We start from the raw sequence: 23141 nt of genomic DNA, 5'->3' as shown, positions 1-23141 counted from the left end.
CATAAATAGCAGTCGAATTTTTAATTAAAAATTTCAATTTAATGAGCATTTTTTTCGGCTTGATTAGATTGAGTCATGTTTTGTTTTAATTTATTAAAGAAAAGCGCATTACATAAATAAAATCAATAAATTTTTACATATATAATATATTTTATTCAACCATTCAATGCAAACAATTTTTGCAAATCTTTCGAATAAAGATTCCGTCGGCATTTTTAAAGGTGCAAAAAAACATAAAAATACGAAAGTGGAATTCCGCTTTTATTATTAATGTGTCTAACAAATACAACTTAATTTATCATATCGGCTATGATATCTCTTTCTTCTCTTTCATTACTTCTAATTGTTTGGAAATCGAAGCAAATCAACGGTACCAATTCACCCATTGGGTTTTGTTTATGTAATATTTCTACATCTTTTTGCTTCAGCAAATTGAATATTTTCTCTTTTGCTTCATTTTGCGATTTACAATTGACCAAAAACGTATGTGAGAACACGCATTTACATTGAGCGCTTACCCAAGATACGTAACATTGTTCGAATCCATTCACGACTTTATCTTCTGATGAATCACCTTCGTTAAATAACTTCTCTATGTTACTTCTCCATTTATTTCTTTCGAAGTTTGTTGAACTTCCTTTTGGAACAATAATTTTTAATAACAACGAACCAAAAGGTGCATATAACATAACTGAATCTGGTGCGTATTCTTTACCGAAGTCCCAAATTATATTTGAAGTTTTACATGAAAATTTCATCTTAAATTTATCAACAGTTTTTTGGACGCCCATTATAATATTATTCTTAAATAAAAATATTTCAATTTTCACCTTATTTAAGAAACTATCCATACTTCGACCAAAGAATTCGAAATGTGAAACAGTAAAATTACCATCATTTTGTTCAATCGTTTTAATTCTCCATGTATCAGATTCAAACAAAATGTTATTAAAATTCTTTTTAGGTTTTGTATAATTTTTTAGTTCAAATTGTCCATGTGTTAATAATATATCTTCGATATTAAATGGAATTATTTCATTTTTAATGGTCGTAAAGAATTTGATACTTTGAAGTTCTTTTTGTGATTCGACTATAAGTTTCTTCTCATTAATTATTCGTACAATATATGCAAACTTCGCATGAGCTTTACGTAAGTTAATTAAATCGGAATGATTTTCTGGAGTCGCTTTAATTATCGCTTTTATTAACTCAGGATAATAAGTAAATTGTTGTGTTGGAACTATTAATGCGTCATCAAATGTTAACTTCGAATAACCACTTGGCAAATTTAATAATTCTGATAGTAATGGTGTTGCTCGAATGATATTAATAGATTTATCATATGATGTAGCAATATGTAAGAAAGGTAAAAAAGCATCTGCAAAATATAATAAAAATGAGCCTAATTCTGTCGATGGTTTTAATGTTTGGAATATCTTCTCAAACCTTTGTATAAATAATGTTAACAATCGATACATTTGTTTGACTTCTTCCATATACGTACGGATATATGGATTAGTGCCAAACTTTTCGGAGATTTTACATATGCATCCAAGAATTGGTACTGCGTTTTCTTGCGTAGTTAATAATTCATTAATTGCACTCGCTCTTTTCTCAGGCGCTTTTATATATTCAGATATTTCATCAGAACCAATTTCTCGTGAAAATGATGATATAACTGGTTCCACAATGAAATTTGCACCATTTTCAACTAATATTTTTATTATCTCTAAGTTATGTGATGTTATAACATGATGAATTATCGATAATCCATCCGAATTCTTTAATGATGGATCTGCGCCCATTTCCATTAATTTACGGACTAATTCTACAACTTTATTAGGGTTATCATATTTTTGATATATTACACAAACTAATAAACATACACCTGCTTTATTATATACATTAGGTGAATATCCATTAGATTGATGTTGTTGTAATGTTTTAATGGTAATCGGTGAATTAAATATCGGCAATTGTTGATATTCAGAGATAATTGATGAACATTTTGTGTCTGTTAATTTAGAAGCATATTCTAATGGTGTTTGATCATCAATGTCTTTCTGTGATAATAAAAAACGTATTTGATCAAGTGGTAAAATGGGCTTTTTATCGCGTGAACTTATAAGTTCTGTTAATGATTGAACATTATTATATTCTGTACAGATATGAATGATGTTTTGTTTTCGGCAATTTTGCACAAAAAGTTGTGCCTTGTTCTGCATAAAATATTCAAAGTTGGTACAAAAGTCATCAGACTTCCGTTTGACAAGTTGCATTAATGGTGTTTCGCCATCATTATTGACAAAATTAATCGGAAATTTTAAGTCGGTAATACACGATTTAATACCATTGGTCGAGTTCGTTAAGGCAGCAAAATGAAGAATACTATTCCCAAATTGATCAACTGAATTAATTAAATCTGGATATTTATCTAATATGGCTTTTCGTGACTTATCGCTTTTGTGGAAAACTGTAAGATGGAGTAGAGGACGGCCATACTCTTGGATGGATGGATTGACACCATACTCAATTAGACTTTTTACAACTTCATCTTCTTCTTTTAAAACAGCTGAAATAAGACACCTTTCTGGGTTTGGTTCGAACTCTGCGATTTTGTAGGATTTCATTTTTGTAAGAATGACCATTGCTAATTCACTTTTGTTCTCTTCAATCGAGACTTGAAGAAGAGTCTTATGGCCTCTAATCATTAAACCTAATGGATATAAACATTTTGAAAGTAAACATTCCATCATAAGAGAAGAAAGATGGTTATCATATGTAAGTAATTTTCGACTAATAATAGTTGCTTCACAAATTTGTTTTGGATTAAGGGCCATAACATATTTAAGCATATCAAGATTTTTGGAAGCTACAGCACATGCAATGATTGTTCTACCTTTGGAATCTAAAGTTTCGAAATTCGGTTGACCGTTAGTACATAATTGAGAAAAGGCGTTAACGTCTCCTTTGAGTGCGGCAAAGTGAAATGCGGTGGTTTTTCCAGTGAAAAAGTTGGGTGATGCTCCTTTTTCAAGAAGGGATGTGATAAATTGGATATGCTTACAAGAGATTGCATATAAAAGAGGAGTCATCCTATGAACATCGACGACATCAATAACCTTTTTGTTGTAAGTTTTGAGAAATAAGACATTTCCTTCAATGGCTGCTTTGTGAAATTCACATAAAGTGTACGATTTACCAGTTGTGCCCCATTGAGAGGATTTGGATATAATGTCTGAAATAACACTAGTTTGAGATCTTTTATGAATTGAGGCACCAAGACCATATAAATACCCACATATTTCTGTGGAAACTGCCATCTCTATTGGCGTCTTTTCAACTTTTAGATTTTTTGATTTAAGATTTATATCGACTTTATAATTATTATTTGAAGGTATAAATATTTTTAACATTTGGAAATTATCTGCTTGTACAATGTAATGTATTAGACCAAAGCCTTCTCCGTCATATGAGTTGATATAGTTATTTTCAGTGGCTCTTAAAATGATTTTGAATGCTTCATAAGAATTATTTGTAAGACATATTTTACCAATTTCAACAAAGTTGGTGGAGATATAGTGAATAGAAGAATAAGGTTTGATGAGTTCTCTTAAACCAATAGAATAATTTGTTTGACAAGCAAGTTTAATTGGATTAATTCTTTTTTCATTTTCTATGATAGCAGAAGCTCCATTTGCTATTAGGTAATGAATTGCTTGAATATTTTTTGCTTTTGTTGAAATGAATAAAGGTGTTTGCAAATGTGAATCAACTGCATTTAAATAAACAAATCCATTTAACAGAGTTTTCCATTTGGTAAAATTTGGTGATGCTGCTAAAATATGAAGAAGATTTTGCTTTTGATCATCAACTAAAAAATCAAGCCCATAAGCTGTTGAATAAATACTTTCAATTTGTTGTTGGAGATGCTTTTCGTCTGAGTTCATACATATATCGAAGAGTGTTGATATGCTCGCGCCTCCAAAGGAAAAACTCATTGCTTGTCGATTTTTCGGAAAGACGATAAAAATGCATTTAATAATTGACATGCTTTGTCTAGTTAATAAGCCGATAGAACCCGTTAAATACTGTTTGACAAACATCAAATAAATCAAATTAAAAATTTTCAGCATTAATATCAATTCCTTTTTGTTCAAGAAGTAGTTTAATTATTTCTATATGACCATTTCTAGATGCAAAAATAAGTGCTGTATTAAATAATTTAAATAATTTCCAAATATTATTTGAAAATAAGGAAATGTTTAAGCATATATTATTTTTCGTATAAAATTCAATTCCTTTTTGTTCAAGAAGTAATTTGACCATTTCTAGATGCCAAAGTAAGTGCTGTATTAAATATTTTAAAATATTTCCAAATATTATTTTAAAATTGCAAATTATTACAATATACAATAAATAAAAGTATTGAATAGTTTTAGCATAATTGATATTAATATCAATTATTTTTTGATTTAAAATATACTCTACAAGTTCAATATTTCCTGATTCTAAAGAATAAGTCATCAATAAAAAATTTCACAATAAATAAATTCCCTATTTTTGCATGTTCATATAAGTATGAAATAGAAAATTTCAAATTTTGATAAAACAAAAACAAAAAGAGTTCATAATTATAATATATTATACAATTCTTTAGCATCAAAGTTAAATCTTTAGTTTTGTATATATTTGATTTTCATATAGATAATGGAAAACATCATTTCGATGAAATTTAACTGTAACATCAAATGTATTTAAGATAAAGTTACCAATATATTATAATATACTAGATACAATTATCATTGTAATATTGATTTCATGATGAGATATTTTTGTTCCTATATAAATTTTGATATTTCTATATATTTTGAAGATCAGAGTCAAAAATGTTGATTAACTCAGGTTGAATCTTTTGGCTATTCATGCGAAATATAAATCTTGCCTATGTAAAAAAAGCTTGTAGAATATTAACAACAACTTCTAAAGAAATAATAACGATTTTGGAATCCTTTAAAATATTAACAGTTTACTAAAACATTGTTGAATCTCTCTTTGCCTCTCTTTTAATAATGTCTTGAAAATTTTTAGCGAGATTTCTATTTCATCTACAATTTTATCTGAAGCAATTTTTCAATAAGAAAACGACCGTTAACTTATGGAAACAAAGTGAAGAATGTCAAGAGCTAGTGTTAAACTTCCAACAAAAAATGACAACACAGAAATATCACCAGAGTACCAATTTATTTATATCAACAGTTATACATTTTGTGGTGAAGATTTAAAAGATTTAGAATTATCAATCTTAAATCTCTTTTTAAAAAATTTTACTAAAGGCCAAAACACTGAAATTTCTGATGAGTATAATATAGATTTCCAAAAAACAATTGGATCTTTTTTTGATATTGTTATCAATACTTATAATGATGTTGGACCTTTTTTAGTTATTGTGCCTACCTCATGTATTAATAAATGGCATGTTACTTTACGTAATGTCTCAAATTCTATTGTACTTAATTATTCTGGGACAATGGAAAATAGAGTTATAATCACCAAAAAAGATTTTCAAACGAGCAAACATTTTAAGTTTAACATACTTGTTACTGTTCCTGATGTCATTTTGCACGACAATGAACAAATAAAGAACATTAATTGGCATGCCACATTTATTGACACTAATCGTCTAAAAAATCCTCAATCCAAGTTTGCCAAGGCTATCAGTAGCATCAAAAGTAATGTACAAATGGTTCAATGTAAGATACCTACCAATTTACTTGATGTTCAACATTTGACAACTTTAACGAACTCAGAAAACATAAACGGTCTCCTTCCAAGTAAAATTTCAGAAGAAATAAAGTTGTCAATTCAATCTAAACTTCTCAAACGCAAGACTTCAGAAAACAATCAAACTGATATTCATACATTATATATTAATTGTCCACTTAGTTTATACCAACGAAAAATCATGCAAAAAATTGTTTTTGAAAATGTAAAAAATCAATTTTTTTTATGTCAAAAGGCGAAACGTGTTTGTACACATCCATTTATATTATCACATGAGAACAAATCTGTTGGTATACTTAAGTCGTCTACAAAGCTTAAAGTTATTAAAGAAATTTTAACAATATATCATCAAAACATAATAATAATTTCACAATATTCTATATTTCTTGACTTAGTTGAGGATGTTATTTTTAAATCTGGTTTAAATTTTACTCGAATTACTGAAGGGACATCTGAAATTAACCAAAACGTCAATCAAATTCTATTATATAATCCACTTTATTGTGAATTAAATGCAAATCTTATTGATGGTATTCAATTAGTTATATTTGTTGATGGTTGTACAAAATATTTTATGAGATATTTAAAGAAATCGTCAACAAATAATGTTAAACATATTTATCATCTTTATTGTGGTGATTGTTGTGAAACTCAATTAAATGAAATTAGTTTCGCGCCTTCAACAAAACAAGAAATTGAAAATCTTGATTTTTTATGTAAATGTATTGCATTATCATCTTTTGACGAAAAAGAAGAAATTGATGTTAATTTAATTCTACAAAACTCAACTAAAAAAGAAAATGATTCTGTTTTTAAATTATTAATCGAAAGTGAACTTACAGGAGATGATTTTTGGGATGATATTATGAAAGAAAATCATTTCAAAGATGAAACAAATATAAAATTTAACGATAAATGGTCAATACATGAAAGAAATCAACTTATTCGATGTTTATGTAGATTTGGTTGGAATAGATGGAATATGTTTATTACTGATGGTGGAATAAATAAAAGCGAAAGCGATATCATAAATGCTTCACGAGCAATTGTTAGATATTTACTTCATATAAATGATCCGGCATCAAAAAAAAATCAAATTGCAACAGAATATGTTAAAAATTTAACTAAATCAGAAAGCGATGAAGAAAATGATGTGAAATTTATCGAAGATATTTTTATTAAAGATAAAGGATTTCAAGGTTACCTTCAGAAAAATGCTCCTGTTTTTTTAAAGAGAATTGAACAATTAGAATTCTTACCAAAAATAGAAGACGATGAAATATTTGAAGAAATAAAATCTTCAAATATGAAACTATTCAAAATTCACTTGACCGATTGGTGGACGTTTAATTTCGACCGTTTACTTCTCATTGGAACGTTAAAATATGGCCTAGGAAATTATGAACAATTTTTCGAAGATAAAGAACAAAATTTAACAGAAATATTTTATAATAATGACGTTTATTATTATAAACTAAATGAACGAGCACTAAGATTAATGGGAGGAATTAAAAAACTTATTAATGAAAAAATAGAATCTCCATCAACAAAGAAAAAGAAAAATCGAGGCAAAAGAAAGAAACAAGCTGACAATGAAATACCAGGTGAGTGGAACAAAGAAGAAAAGAAAGCTGTTTATAAATATCTAATGAGTTATGGGGTACCTGAAACAAGCGATGGAAAAAGGCTATGTTTCGTAAAAATATCAGAATCATCTACAACGAAAACATTAGAACAAATCCAAGAATATGTTGAACAATGTATCAAAGATTGTGATAATCCTGATTCTGAAATTCCTCGACATACAGCTACACGCATCCTTGCTCGATGTTCATTGGTGCACGAGCTTTATACAATGTTTCATACTTATGATGATTCAGAAATGTTAGAAGTAATTTCTATTGCACCTCATTGGAAATTACTTCCAGAGCAACTAAAAGGAGAACAAGAATTTTATTTGTTCAAGCAGCTTAGTGAGCGAGGATTAGGAGAACTTGAAGAATTATTGGAAGATGATTTTTTTAATGGTATTAATGAGAAATCTCTTCAACTCCTTCATAAAGAGCAAGTCATTGTAAAGCGAATCGGCGTTCTCTTTAAAACCTTCAAGCAGTATTCTGAAAGGGAAAAAACGAAGAAGGAAGCCAACGAGAAGGAAGCCGAAGAGTCGGACGATCAAATTGAATACAAATTCCCGATGAAAATCAACGAATCATCAACCATCTTAAGTCTTGGTACTGTTGTTTATGATAAACCAGAGTTTCATACTGAGAGGTATGTTTACCCGAACGGATATAGGGTTATGGTTAAAAGACCTTCTTTGTTGGAGAAGAAGAAAAAATGTACATGGATTGAGGAAATTATAGATGATGGAGGACCAAAACCCAAATTTAGAATTTGGATGGAAAGCTGCCCAGAGAAAGTATTTGAAGGACCGACCCCAACTGCAGTATGGACTGAAGCTTCAAAAAAGATTGTTGAATTCAACGAAATGAAAAACACTTCATTCAAAGTCTCTGGAATAGATGCATTTTTGCTGTCTCATCCTGTTGTAATACGGTTGACACAAAAATTGGACGGAATTGATAAATGTGCAAAATATATTCCGAGATCACTACCAAAAAAAGCAAAATAAATGTTAGATTTTATATCAGTTCTATAAATGAATTTGTGGATAAATAATGATATTTGAATAATCAGGAAATTGACTTTGTGGTGATCACATTCATAATTGAAATGAAATTTTTCAAATATCAGACACACCTAATAAGATCTCTGTTTAAAAAATGAGAAGTTAAAAAATATGTGGCTAGTAAATCAGCTGATTAGCTCATTGAGCGAGCAAAAGATTTATTTTTGGCTAAATTTCAATCTTAAACGTATTTTCTAGAAAATTATATCTCGATAATAAAAATTATAACTTTCCATGAATTTACCTGGTAACTATAAAGGAACTGTTAGAAAACAAAATAAAGTTAGGTTCCTAGAAGGTTTACATGATAGTGACGATTTAATTCAAACTCAATTTATCCATGATTATGAAATTTTTAATTTTTTTTGGGAAAAAAGTCAATTTGAAAAGAGCGTTGAACACTTGAACCACATGGTTAATTTGATTCAAGCAGATAACAAGAATTATGTCACACCTGAGAATTTTATTCTTAATACAAGTATAATCCCAGATTTATTTTTCAAATTAAATTCAGACATAGACATATATGGAAAACACTCTATACTTGCTTTCATATCCGTATTGTTGAAAAAGTCCCAATCAATAAAGGGAAAAATAATAGAATTTATCCCGATCGATTACCTAATACAACTATACAAATGTACAACTAGAGAGAGTCAGTTATGCATAATTGATATTTTTATACTAATTCAAACCAAAGAATATCCATTCCAAGGAAATCAAGTCTTAATTAATTTTGCTCTTGAAGTTGCCTACAATTACAAAATAAGTGATACAGAATATTATATGAATATACTCAATCTTATTGATTCCATTATCAAAACTTCATCAGATGATTTTGTTTTGCAATATTGTGAAAAAATAGCAGAACTTATTTCAATGATTTTAAAGGGCGAATGGAGGTATGTTTATGCAGAAAAATGTATTTCAATTCTCAGCAAATTTGCAGAAAACAAAATAAATATTTTTGAGATAAATAATGAAATGTTACATGAAATAGCTTCAATTTTAAGCGATAATCGTTTACAAGAAGCTTTCAAGAGTACTTTTCGTTTGCTAGGTGCAACTCTTTATTTTTCGTTAAAGGAAACTACAATTCAGATATTTTACGCAATGCCATTTCAAAAGATTATTGATTGGTTTAACATTTCCTCTGAAGACAAGCAGAATATTCAATGCATTTTATTTTTGTTTTCTAACTTCATTACAGATGTTTCAGAAAGCAATGACATGATAATAGATTCTTTATTAGGCGACAGGGAAATGTTATCTTTCCAAAAAATACTCATTAATGGGAGCTTTGATGAAAAGTCTGCAGCATTATGGTGCATTTGGTGTATGATTAAGTGCGGAACAATCAATCAAATTTTAAGAATATTTAGTAATCCTCAAATTTTCGAATACTTGGTCGATAATGTGGATATAAACGATATGAGTATGGTGCAAAATTTAATTGTTCCGTCTATTTTGAAATTAGATGCTTTGAAGGAAAATTTCACAGAAATTGGAAGTTATGTTGAAACAATTTTAGACAAAATACAGACAATAATAGAAATTGGATATAATTCCGATTTCGTTGAGTGGATAAGTGATGAGAATCACATCGATACTAAAGTTTTTGCTTCAAGGTTTTTAGTTCAATGAAATTTAATGACAATTGAACGATGTTGTTAACTAATGTTTTTATAATAAATAAAATATTGAAAGTAAAATATTAATTGCACTGTTTCGGGTACCCGTATCTCTGTGTAAGGAAATACATCAAAAAATAAATGAATTTATATATGTAGATTAATCTCTCTTCCAAATTTGTGAAAAATAAAATAATGTTTTTGGCTTTTTGTTGGCTTTTTTCACATTAATTTTCTACATCAATTGGATTCTTACTTAATGAGGATAATTTCAACATTAAGTTTCATGTTGTTAAAAAAAAAAAAAAAAATAAAATGGGGGAATTCAAGTTGGAAACCAAATTTTTAACATTTTCTATCATTAACAATTGGTAAGTATTGGTAGATATATAATGCTGACCCAAGGGTCCCTGGGATTGTCCCGACCTTACTATTTTCTGGTGGGGTCAATGGGGTCTTCGGCCTCCGGAGGTGCCCTTCGGGGACCATCAGCTCGCTCCGCTCGCTACAAAAATTAACAATGATAATTGTATACTTTTACAATTCTCTTAATGATTTGGTTACCTATTCAAAATTCAATGCGCGCGAAACTTTTTGATAGAAACGATAGTACTTTTCACGCCACTCATCACATAAGCTCATCAAAAATCTCGTATGACCAGCGAGAATTGTCCCAGGTCATGTTTGGCCGTACATTTATCCTATTATAGTGGCAAACATAATTTTGGCGCATTATATTATTTGCTTAATAAATTTGCGCCAAATTTTAATTAGTAAATAAATGTTATATTATATCACTTCATTTTGTTCATGAATGGTCATATTTATTCCATTGCTCAAATTGCTCACAATATCATAAATAAAGATCTGGATGTTATTGATGTTGCAATATTCTTCGATCCTAAACATAATAAAATGGGAAATTACAACAATTTTATTATCAATCCAATTGGAATTATAATAAAACATAGTAATTCTCCCGATTTTTATTTTGTTCACAAAAAAATAGAAGAATTCTTCTATTTCCAATACTATTATCAATTACAATTACTGAAAATAAGAAACCACCTATAAATCAAAATATTCATTATTTAGAAATAGACTTATTTCCATTGAAATGTAAATTTGGACACACGAAATATTAACAGCCATGAATATAATGAAGTCTGGACCCAACGAAGTGAGGGACCCGAGTGTTTGTAGGACACTCAGGGTGTTGGGTCCAGACTTCATTATATTCATGTCGAAACAAATAATAAAATAATAAAAAAAAATATTTATTTCTTTTGACCAACTAGTGCATTTGCTACACCATCTTTAACAGGTGAGAATTTATCTGCTATTTTAATTCCTTTTGCAATAGCACCTGCATGTTCAGGTAAATTTTCAATTCCAGGTATTTTACCTACTGTATTTACAACAGGTTTGGCTACTTTATTCCAAACATTACCTATAAATCTTCCAACTGGTTTAATAATTTTATCTCTGATCCAAGCACCAGCTTTTTTAAATCCATTTTTAATTTTGTTCCAAAAACCTCACGCCATAAATAATAATAAAAATAAATATTTATTTCTTTATTTATAAAAATCAGGATGTAAATTAGAGAGGATCTTATCATTTGCTTCCATACCTACTGATTTGAATATGAGAGCTATTCTATCTTCTACTTCAAATATTTTATCTACAAGTAATTTCTTTAAAGGTCCTATTTATGTAATATCTTCTTTATGTTGTTCAGCAAATTCATAACCTTTCACAATATGAGGACTAATTTTTGCGAAGCCTTCTTTCATTTTATAAGTAAAGATTCTATTTTCTTTATATAGGGGGGACGTAAAAGTTTTATCCTAAATATGATTCTTTTATTTTTTTTTAATAAAAATTATATATATAAAAATACAAAAGACTGTAATAATAATGATATAATTTTTGATATCAGAAATATTCTATATATCAAGATAATGTCAAAAATAAACTTTCATATTGTCATTCTTTTTAAACATTTTTCATTTTTATGGAAGTCGAACAAAGAGCAGTCATATTTTCCCTGAAAAGAAAAGGCTTTAAACTCAGCCAAATTAAACAAGAGTTAGATGATGTTTATCACCAAGATGCACTCGATATTAATACCATAAAATATTATTGGGTGCATCAATTTAAATTAGGGAGATCTGAAATAACAAACATTCAAAGTCCAGGAAGACCAGTACTTGATTTCATTGATTCAAAAATTTTGGCTGCACTCGAAATGGAACCATTTCATTCGACATATACATTAAGTGAAGCCTTATCTATACCACGATCCACCGTAAATGATCACCTCAATAAATTAGGCTTCCATTATTATAATTTAAGAGTGGTGCCATATGAACTGACATGTGAAATGAAAGAAGAAAGAGTGCGAATAGCAACTGAGCTTCTTGATATCTCAAAAGTTAGTAAGAGAAAAGGTTTCCATAGAATCATAACTGGGGATGAATCATGGTTTTTCTTATCATATGATCACAAGCATATGTGGTCACAATCAAGAGATAATTTACCTGAAATTATCGATACAAAAATTGACACGATAAAATATATGGTAACTATCTTTTGGAATATTGATCAATTCTTTATAGTTGATATTATGAAAGATGGTGAAAAATATAACTCAAAGTATTTTATTAATAATATAATTAAACTATTGAAGCAAATTGTATACCCACAAAGAAAAAAGCCCAATGAAAACCCATATGTTTTACATTTCGATAATGCATCTCCTTATACCTCTAATGCTTCAACTAAATTTTTGGTTGATAATGGTTTTAAAAGAGCTCCACAGCCACGATATTCACCAGATCTTGCTCCTTCAGATTTCGTTTTATTTGGTTTTTTAAAAAATCAACTAGAAGTAGAAAAATTCGATGATTTTCAACAATTGCACGATAAAATAACTGAAATTTTGTGTGAAATTTCGAAGGATACTTTAGCAAAAGTTATTGAAAAATAAATTGAAAGATGTCAATGGGTGATATTAAACAAAGGTAACTACTATCATAAGTAAACCTAAAAAATATAATTAAAATCTTTTATTTCGATTCTATTATATGTAAGATAAAACATTTTAGTTTCCCCTATAACAGTATTGTTTTTAAAAAAGCAAAATGAAAAACAAAATAATGTTATTAATAAATTAGAAGTTTTATAGTATTCCCGCCGCTTCGCGGCGGTCGATACGATAAAACTTTCAATTCTATACCACTTTTTTTACAGAAAAAAATCCAATAAATAACCATTAATTTTAAAATTCGTTATCAAGACCTCAATTTATTAATAAAAAAGTTCATATAGAACATTTTTATTAAATGCTATTTGAACAACTTGTTGAAGAAAGCAGAGTTCAAGAACGAAATTCAATTAGACCAAATCTTTTAAACACATACAATAGTTATATTAAAACGTATGAAAAAAAATTCAAAGAAATTGAAGGAGCACCTGAACCATTTCCTATTACAGATGAAAAAATGAGGGCATTCTTATGTTATATTGAAGATATTCAAAAAAAAAAAACAACTTTAAATACAATTAAATTATATGTTGCTTCATTTTCACATTATTTTCGTATTAATGATCAAAATGATTTAACAAAAATGCCAAATTTGAAGAATTTTAAAAATCAATTAAATTAAGTTTAACTTTAAATCCCCCTCATAAAAAAAAAGGGGTATTCAAAGAAATAATGTCCAAAATTGTCAATCAAATTGATTTGACAAAATACTATAATTTACGATTTATGACTGCTATAAGTTTGATGTATTATGGATTTTTAAGAATTTCTGAACTTACAAATCTAAAATACAATGATATTTTAATCGAAGAAAATGGAATTACTTTAAATATTCGAATTTCAAAAAATGATCCATTTGGAAAAGGATGTATTTGTTATATTCAAAATTCGAATACACCTTATTCTCCTTATATTTTATTAAATCGACTTAAACAATTTCCCAATTTTAAATCAAAAACATATCCATTCAAATATAATATATCCAATTTTAATTCTAAATTAAGAATTCTTATTGATTTAATTGGTATTAAAGATACTCAAAATTATTCTTCTCATAGTCTTAGAAGAGGAGGAACTACTGAAGCTGCAAGAGCAGGAATTCAAGATAATATAATAAAACAACATGGTAGATGGAAATCTACAATTTTTATGTTATACACCTCAATTAAGAGAAAAAAAGCTGGGGAAATTATCACAAATTTGATTTAGATAAACAATTGATTTTAATTTTTATTAAAAAAATATGTTATCTCGAGAAATCTTGAGCATAATAAACGATCTAAAATTAGCGGTTATTCATCGAATTTTTAATGAAAAAAAGTGGTATAGAATTATAGTTCTTTTATTTTAATGATTTCATAAGGATTGGAACAGCTGTGTGTGCGTGTAAAGAACCGTATATTTAACCATCAAGATATCTTGTAATTGATCAAGAATTTCTTTTTTTGAAATACAGATACCCATTGCTCGCATATAAACATTTGGTTCGGCTCATTTAGATATAACATAATTAATTATTTTATTTGAATGTTTACTCATATGTATTGGATTTGAAGGTATACTTGATTATGGTGTTATTTGATTTCAGATTTTTCTTTTTACTTCCAATTGTTTCAATTTAACGTCTTAAACTCCATTCATTTTCAAATAAATCAATTTCATCTTCACCTGTAATATACGACAATTAAATTCATTTTCTTTACGTTTTGTTCTTTTCATTCATTTAATTCTTTTCGTTTAATTTGCTATGGTTTATTTTTAATAATTAAATAATTAAATTCTTTTTAAAATGCATTAGCAAACAAAGAACTTAAACGATGCTATAAATTATCAAAGCATCTACGCATTGTTTTAAATGGACGATCAATTCTTATTGGCATATATTCGAAAAATGGATCATAATAATATGGAAAATTAAACCAAACATGATAAAAAGGAATTAAAAATGTTAATTGTTCACGTATATCAAAATTCGAGCATTTGTAGAAAATTTCTAAAACACTAATGGATTTCTAAGTATTCTGATTGAAGTAACGTTAGCTCTAATGTCAAAAAATCACATGAAACATCACGTTTGTAAAATCTTTGATTTTCTTTGGATATTTATATATAATGTTTTTAGAGAAATCTCGATGTTTGTTGCATATTTTGATTATGAGTGATTGAAATTCAGACCAAAAGCGAGAATGATCATGGTGCGAAAGTATTTCAACTTTATTTTATATGTCGTGAAGCTTGGTCATTCGTATTTCAATGCAAAATCAAATTTTCAATATAACGGACATTTCATAAAAGTTATAAAACTTAATTTTTAAATTTTTGAAAAAAAAGTTACGGTTATGAAATAAATGCAATTCGAAGGTGATCCATATCACAAATTCAAAAAGGCAAAGAACCCATCAGATGGAAAGTATTATTTTTATTGTTGTACAACAAAAATTCTTAATGGTCAAGTGATCCAGTGTTCATTCCATGAAAGATATGATCATTTCAAATCCTATTTGGATCATTTCAAAATGAGCCACATGAATGTCAATTTGAATTACTAAAGAAAGACATAAAGGGAACACTACACCAGTACGCGCAAAAAGATAAAAAAGAAAAAAAAAGATGAAATATCATATGATGGATTACTGACAGAAGTAGCACGTTGCATTGGACTAATGAATCTGTCAACAACATTTGGAGGATCTGAACAACTTCGTCGTTTGATTGTTTATGCAGCAGCATTGAAATCAATTACTTTATCTGGATGCAGTAATCCTCTCGAACAGGCCGAAAGAATCATTCCACGCTTTGATAGAAAGGATATTCGTAATCGCATGATTACAATTGCTCATGAAATCAAAGAAGAATCTGTATTAAAGTTGGCAAGTCTTCCATACATCTCACTTGCTGCTAATGAGGGAAGCACAAGAGGTACAAAAAACATGGACTTCGTTGCAGAATGTCCAGATTCTGAAATTTATTCTTTTCCTATTCTAACTCTCAGGATGGACTCACTCTTTGCTTCTAGCTATGCAAATGTTTTCAATACAGGGCTTAGAATCATTCACTCTCACAAAATCAATATTGGATCTATTATAGTTGATGGACATCGAGGTCAGCTTAAAGCATTAAATCCAAAGTGGAAATACTCAATCTTTAGAACTTCAAATTTTCAATGGATTCAACCAATTTTAGTTATTCCATGTATATGCCATAGAATTCATAATTTATTTAAAGCATGTTCTAGATCTAATGCGGAAATCAATAATGCTTTAATGTTATTACATCAATCAGCAGAAAATCTTAGAAGAGATGCAATTAATGTTGGAGCTATATGCCCTCCACATGTTTCAACAAGATGGATTAACGATGCTGACATTGCATTTTTTCACATAAAACATGATGTTTCATTTGATTACTCAGACGAATTAATTCCAATATTTGTAATATTTAAAACATTGATTTTGGAGTTTGAAGATTCAAAAGCATTTATTTCACATGTATATCCACGAGTGGATACTGCACTTGAGGCATTACATAAGCTAGAAAAAAAAGGTAATTCTTTTGCAAATTGTTTTCATAACTTATTATACTCATATACACTAGGATCAGAAGAAGCAGGAATATGGCTCCTCGCATACTTGTTTACACCATCAGGTCATAAGGATTTTAAAATAAGAATATTACAAAATCATATGAAGCCATACGGAAATAACTTCTTATCTCAGTTTATAATTGATAAGTTTGTTAAGAAAGATGAAATAGATGAAATTATAGAAGAATTGATTGAAGATAATATTTCCAATATTATTGACAATAATGAACCTCCAGATGCAGATGAATATCAAGTAACAGTTGACACAACAGATCTGATTCACCCTATTCCACACAATGATGACATCGATGATAAAGATGAGATGGATGAAGAAGAAGAAGTTATACCTAATTTGTCACAAAGCACAGCTTTACAAATGGCTAGTAACTATTCAAAAGAATTGTGAATGAAACAATAAGTCAATACTAATGAATTTTTCGTGCCCTTTCACATGTCTACTCAGTTGATTGAGAATTGGGTTATTGTACTTCCAATCGTCTCGATAGGTGCCATCCGTTATGATCGTCGTCGTAAAGATGTTCCCCCTCATCTTATTCACCCTCAATTGATAAATCTCCCACAACATTAATTTTTTTATTGTTATGCCTAGTAGGTCACGTAGACGTCCATTGAAAACTGTAAAGTACTCTAATGAGACTTATAACTGTTCAGGAAATATTACATTCAATACAGGTTCCGGTGACGGCCCCTAGGATCCCTGTGATTGTCCCGACCTTAAGTTTTCACTCGGGGGATTTCCGAGGTCTTCGGACACCTCCGGAGGCCTCAGACCCTCTCAGTCCCCCGAGTGTGCTCGCTCCGCTCGCTACATAATTCGAAATGATTTTTTATACCCATACAATTCAAAATTCAATGAACGCGAAACTTTTTGATAGAAACGATAGTACTTTTAGCACCACTTTTCACATAAACCTATCAAAAAATTCACATAATTAACACGAATGATCCCCGGTTATGTTTGGCCGGACATTTATTATATTTGGTGGCAAACTTAATTATAAATAGTAAATAACTGTTATTAATTATCACTTCATTTTTCTTCAAGAATGGTCATATTTATTCCATTGCTCAAATTGCGGACAATATCAAAAATAAGATCTTGATGCTATTGATGTTGCAATATTCTTTGATCCTAAATACAGGGGGGTGAAAAAGTACCCACCCCTCAAAAATGCTCAAATCTTAATATTAATTAATTTTATTAATGTTTTTAATTAATGTATTCACCATTGTTTCTATTGACATCTTCCATCCGGTTAATCCATTATTGGAACATATTTTGAAGGTCTTCGAAAATAAGATTGTCCTATATTCTTTTGATGGCACTTTTTAACTTTTTTCATAACTTAATCTAATTTGATTAAAATCAATTTCTAAAATTAAACTTATAGCTTGTACTAAATCATTAGCATTAATTATAATTTTACCACTATTATCATTAAATTTGTTATTAATTTCATATTATTTGTTTTTAATTTTGCACTAAATGTTGAAGCTATATGTTTATATAAAGTACTTGCATTATCAGTATAAAGTTTAGTTTCTGTTGTAATTATTTTTGGTGTTTCTTCAATATTTTCAGGATTAGGATAATGTGGTTGTACTTCACTATTGTTATTATTAATAATAACTTTACAATTAGCACTAGAACTATTATGTTCAGTATTATTCTTCCCTACATAGGGTGAGAAATCACCAATTTTAATCATTAAAAAAACTATAATTTTGAAAAAAAAATTTTTTTATTTATACACATCTTTTTTTCGTAAAATCTAGTTCAAATCGTTGACGGAATTTATCTGAACATTTATCTTTGTTTGATAAATATTTTAAAACGATTTGTTTTGCAGTACTTGTATAATAATTTTCACCTGTATTTAATCTAATGTATTTCTGATCATCTTACTTATCTCTAATTCCTTGTTTTGTATATAATTTTACGAATTTTAAAATGATGATATTTCTATAATAATAACTGGATACAGTAAGTATTAAATTCTTTGCTTCAAATTTTTAGCTAAATTTTCTGGATCTTTTAAATTACCAGATGAAATAGCTTTAGATAATTGTACAGTTATTCTAAGTTTAAAATTAATAAAACCTTCAGTTATTTGTGAAACCATATGATCACCATGAGTGATTCTTAATCTAGTTTCTTGTGATTGATTAAAAGGTGCATTTTGATCATGACAATCTTCAGTTCTTAAAATAAATAAACGAGTACCATCATTTTTAGCAATTAAATCTTTAAGACGATCAAAATAAGCACCAACATTACCTTGATCATCTTTTTCATTTTTAGATTGCGTATTATTATAATACATTAATAAAAATGAAAAATATTTTTCATAATTTTTAATGGCGTGGGGGTTGTGGAACAAATTTAAAAACGGAATAAAGAAAATAGGACCTTTACTTAAAAAAGTGAAAGAAGGCTTGCAAAAATTAGTCCTCATATTGTGAAAGGTTATGAATTTGCTAAACAACATAAAAAAGACATTAAATAAATAAAACCATATAGAAAGTTACCTGTGGATGAATAAATTTTATATCGGTGATAAAATAATTCCATTGTTTAAAAATATAGGTATGGAAGCAAATAATAAGATACATCCCATATTTTATCAAAAAAAAAATAAAAAAAATAAAAAAAAAATATTTTTATTATTATTTATGGCTAGGGGTTTTTGGAACAAAATTAAAAATGGATTTAAAAAAGCTGGTGCTTGGATCAGAGATAAAATTATTAAACCAGTTGGAAGATTTATAGGTAATGTTTGGAATAAAGTAGCCAAACCTGTTGTAAATACAGTAGGTAAAATACCTGGAATTGAAAATTTACCTGAACATGCAGGTGCTATTGCAAAAGGAATTAAAATAGCAGATAAATTCTCACCTGTTATTATAAGTTGTTTATAAGCTTGTTCGAAAATTATATCACATCGTCTCAAAATGAAATAACATAAAAGTGACATTTTCGATTAATTATCGTGAAATGCAAAAAAATTGCAAAATTTGAACTTTTATGTAAAATATCCAATTTTTAGTGAGAAAAAATGATTACGACTAATTTCAAACAAAAACGATAATTATTTTTGAATATTTATCAAAAAATCAAAACAGAATATGAATGTTAATCTTTTTTATATGCGTCACTTCAGTGACATTTCATTTTCGAACAATTTCGGAATTAAGCGTTAATAATCTAAACATCACTTTTTTGATATTTTATTCTCAAACGATGTCATTTAATTTTCGAACAAGCTATATTTGATGATAAATATCTTGTATTATCTCTCCTAAATGATAAAGTAAATGATCTTTGGTAGGTATATAATGCGGTCGGGACAATCACAGGGATCCTAGGGTCCCCGCCTCGGGCGCGATCCTAGGATCCCTGTGATTGTCCCGACCTTAAGTTTTCACTGGTAAAATTGAACAGGTATGAGGCCCCCGGAGGTGCCCTTCGGACGCCTCCGGGGGCCTCAGACCCCTCCAATTCCCCGAGTGTGCTCGCTCCGCTCGCTACATCGATCAAAATGATTTTTGTGAGCCATACAATTCGTCTGAAAATTTGAATGCACATTCAATTTTGAGAGAAATATTTTCAGAGGGACGATAGCACTTTTAGCACCACTTTTCACATAAACCTATCAAATACCTCGCATGACCAACTCGATTTGTTTTCGGTTATGTTTGGCCGGTCATATTTTTTATGATTTTATATTTGGCCGAACAAATATTTTTTTACCGTAATCAATCTCATATTACATAAATGCTTAAATCTGTGACTAAAACGTATTTTTGTACTTTACAAATAGAAAACCGTTTTTCTCCTGAATTTGTCTATTCACAAATCCTAGATATATAGTATAGGGTGTCCGGTTAATTCGTGCAAAAAAAATATATAAATATTGAATCACTAAACACTATATAAAATTTAAAAGTATATTTGAATAGCATTTTACTGATATGGTTAATGTTGAAATTATCCATTAAGAAATTGAAATTTAACCATAACAATATTTTTTTGTACGTTAAAAATTGTATGTTAAGCATATGGAACAGCTTCTCTTCATTGAAGAACTCGTTAAAAATGGGCTCCCAACAAAGAAAATAAGAAAAAAATTAAACAAGAAGTTCGGCGAGAGTGCGTTAAAGGACTCAGCAATGTATAAATGGATCAGAATGGTCAAATTAAATTTTAGAGTTGATGAGAAACCATATAGACCTGGTAGACCTATAGATGAACAACTTTTGTTCCGTATTCAAGCAGGACACCAAAAAAATCAATTTTCTTCTGTCCAAAGCATTGCGCACACTCTGAATGCTCCAATTTCTACTGTCTATCATTATATGACAGATTACCTTGGTTTAGTATTTCGTTATACAAGGTGGGTTCCGCACATTTTATCTGACGATCAGAAAGTGAAAAAGATCCGTTTATGCCAAGAGCTTTATCAAGTTATCATTAAGAGTAAGAAGAATTCTTATCGTGATTTGATAACTGAATATGAGTCATGGTTCCTTTATAATTATGCACCAAAAGGAGCATGGACAATAGATAGTGAAACTCATCCACTTTTTGAGTCCGGACTCATTTGTCGTGAAAAAATGATGATTGCGATTGTTTGGGGAGTTTGGGGAATATATATAATAGATGAATCTTCAAAAAACACAACAATGGATAGTAATTATTTTATTAATAATATTATAATTCCATTGCATGAACAAAAAAACAATATTTGGCCTAATTCCGGCCGCAAAAAGATATGGTTGCATATTGACAATGCAAGTGTGCACAACTCAAACATGACCAAAGAAAAAATCCAAAATACCTGCTTCAAGAGAGCACCTCATCCCCCGTTTTCACCTGATGTTGCACCATCTGATTTCTTCCTTTTTGGCTACGTGAAAGAAAAACTCAGAGGTCAAAGACTTAAGACAAGATTTGAACTTTATGAAGCAATCAATGAAATTGTTCAAGCGATTCCACACGAAATGAAAGTGAAAGTTTTTGATGAATGGGCAAATCGTTGCAAATGGGTTTTCGAACATGATGGATCCTATTTAATAAAAAATCACTAATTTTAATCAAAATCTCATATTCATAAAAATTGCGCGAAATAACCGAACACCCTATAGTACAACAATGTAAGTGTAAATTTAAGGAATATTTAGTATCTGATGTTTCAATGCATGCTGATTTCATTGAACGTGACCATTATGAAGATTATTTTTGTATTTATACGAATGAAAATAGAACTAAATATAAGAAATATGAATATAAAAGTAGAAAACCAAATTTTAAAATATGGTTTAAAGAAATGAATGGTAAAGAAATTGAACCAGAATATTTTATGTTAGAATTATTATTAATTTATTAAATAAAAATCATTTTTTAACAATGTTTACTATTGAGAATGCTATGAAAGGTATAAAAACTAATGTTGTTGAAGCTTCTGAAATTATTGATAAAGATGATTTAGAAGAAGTTTTAGAAAATTATTCTACAAATGATCAAATAACAGAAAAATTTAATACTATAACTTCGATTACAATCCCACAATTATATTATAATAAATCACAATCAGATGAAAAATATTCTACAAAAAGTCATACACATAATACAATAAATAATGATTTAACAGTAAATGAGAATGTACAAGTTACTTCATTGAATGGTTTTCAATTGTCAACAGCAGAAGGTGGTAAATGGGATACAAAATTATATGTTCCATCTATTATCACATTAAAAGAAGATAGTGTTGTAGAAGTTGGTCAATATATTGATATGCATAATACACACACACACACAGCGCTATTGAAGCTTCGCGTGATACGCTCGCTTCAAGCCGCGCTACATAAAAGAAAGCATTAACGATAGAGGATGATTGAAAATTAGGATTAACGGTCACATTTAAAGATAAGCATGTGTGAAATATAATCCTAAATAGTTACTTGTAACGTAACGTTACCTGTAACTTTGACATTTTGGAAAAAGAAGAAGAATAAAGAACATGAGATGCAAAAACCAAGGTAACGTTACGTTACAGGTTATAAATTAAGCTTAGTGTTGAAGTAGTAATTTGATTTTTTGATTGAAAGTAATAAAATATATTTAAATTCATGATGACATTTATATTTACAATGTGTGAGGCATGACAAACTAACTAACTAACTAACTAACTAACTAACTAACTAAAAAAGTTATTAGCTAAAGGAAATTCGGAAAAGCTGAATGAGTTTCTCCATTTTAGTGATTTGACGTGAATATTGCATGTTTACTGGAGCTGATGATGATAACGGATGAGTTGTCGTAATGCTATGTGGAAAGTTGTGTTTTCATTATTTTTTAACACGACAAACTAACTAACTAAC

General features: G+C 28.9%; 4 protein-coding genes across 4 annotated transcripts; 3 read left to right on the top strand and 1 right to left on the bottom strand.

Moving 5' to 3' along the window:
- Positions 1-819: 819 nt before the first annotated feature.
- On the bottom strand, positions 820-3323 carry GO595_000821 (serine/threonine-protein phosphatase 6 regulatory ankyrin repeat subunit A-like; the record flags this gene model as incomplete). The annotated part of the gene is made up of 2 exons (XM_067921769.1): positions 820-830; positions 1067-3323. 2 exons carry the CDS (start codon positions 3321-3323, stop codon positions 820-822), a joined length of 2268 nt encoding a protein of 755 aa, XP_067779005.1.
- A 3959-nt stretch (positions 3324-7282) lies between these two features.
- Positions 7283-8419, top strand: GO595_000820 (F/Y-rich N-terminus family protein; the record flags this gene model as incomplete). Its single annotated transcript, XM_067921758.1, has 1 exon — positions 7283-8419. One exon carries the CDS (start codon positions 7283-7285, stop codon positions 8417-8419), a length of 1137 nt encoding a protein of 378 aa, XP_067779004.1.
- A 7400-nt stretch (positions 8420-15819) lies between these two features.
- GO595_000819 (uncharacterized protein) lies at positions 15820-17145 on the top strand (the record flags this gene model as incomplete). Its single annotated transcript, XM_067921747.1, has 1 exon — positions 15820-17145. The coding sequence occupies one exon, from the start codon at positions 15820-15822 to the stop codon at positions 17143-17145; it is 1326 nt and encodes a 441-aa protein (XP_067779003.1).
- Positions 17146-20819: 3674 nt separating this feature from the next.
- GO595_000818 (histone-lysine N-methyltransferase SETMAR-like protein) lies at positions 20820-21848 on the top strand (the record flags this gene model as incomplete). The annotated part of the gene is made up of 1 exon (XM_067921736.1): positions 20820-21848. The coding sequence occupies one exon, from the start codon at positions 20820-20822 to the stop codon at positions 21846-21848; it is 1029 nt and encodes a 342-aa protein (XP_067779002.1).
- Between the last annotated feature and the right edge of the window lie 1293 nt (positions 21849-23141).

The sequence above is a fragment of the Histomonas meleagridis genome (assembly GCF_020186115.1).
Source record: "Histomonas meleagridis strain 2922-C6/04-10x chromosome Unknown contig_113, whole genome shotgun sequence".
In the NCBI taxonomy this organism is placed as follows: Eukaryota; Parabasalia; order Tritrichomonadida; family Dientamoebidae; genus Histomonas; species Histomonas meleagridis.
Note: the sequence above shows the minus strand (reverse complement) of the source record. Positions and strands in the feature narration are given on the sequence as shown.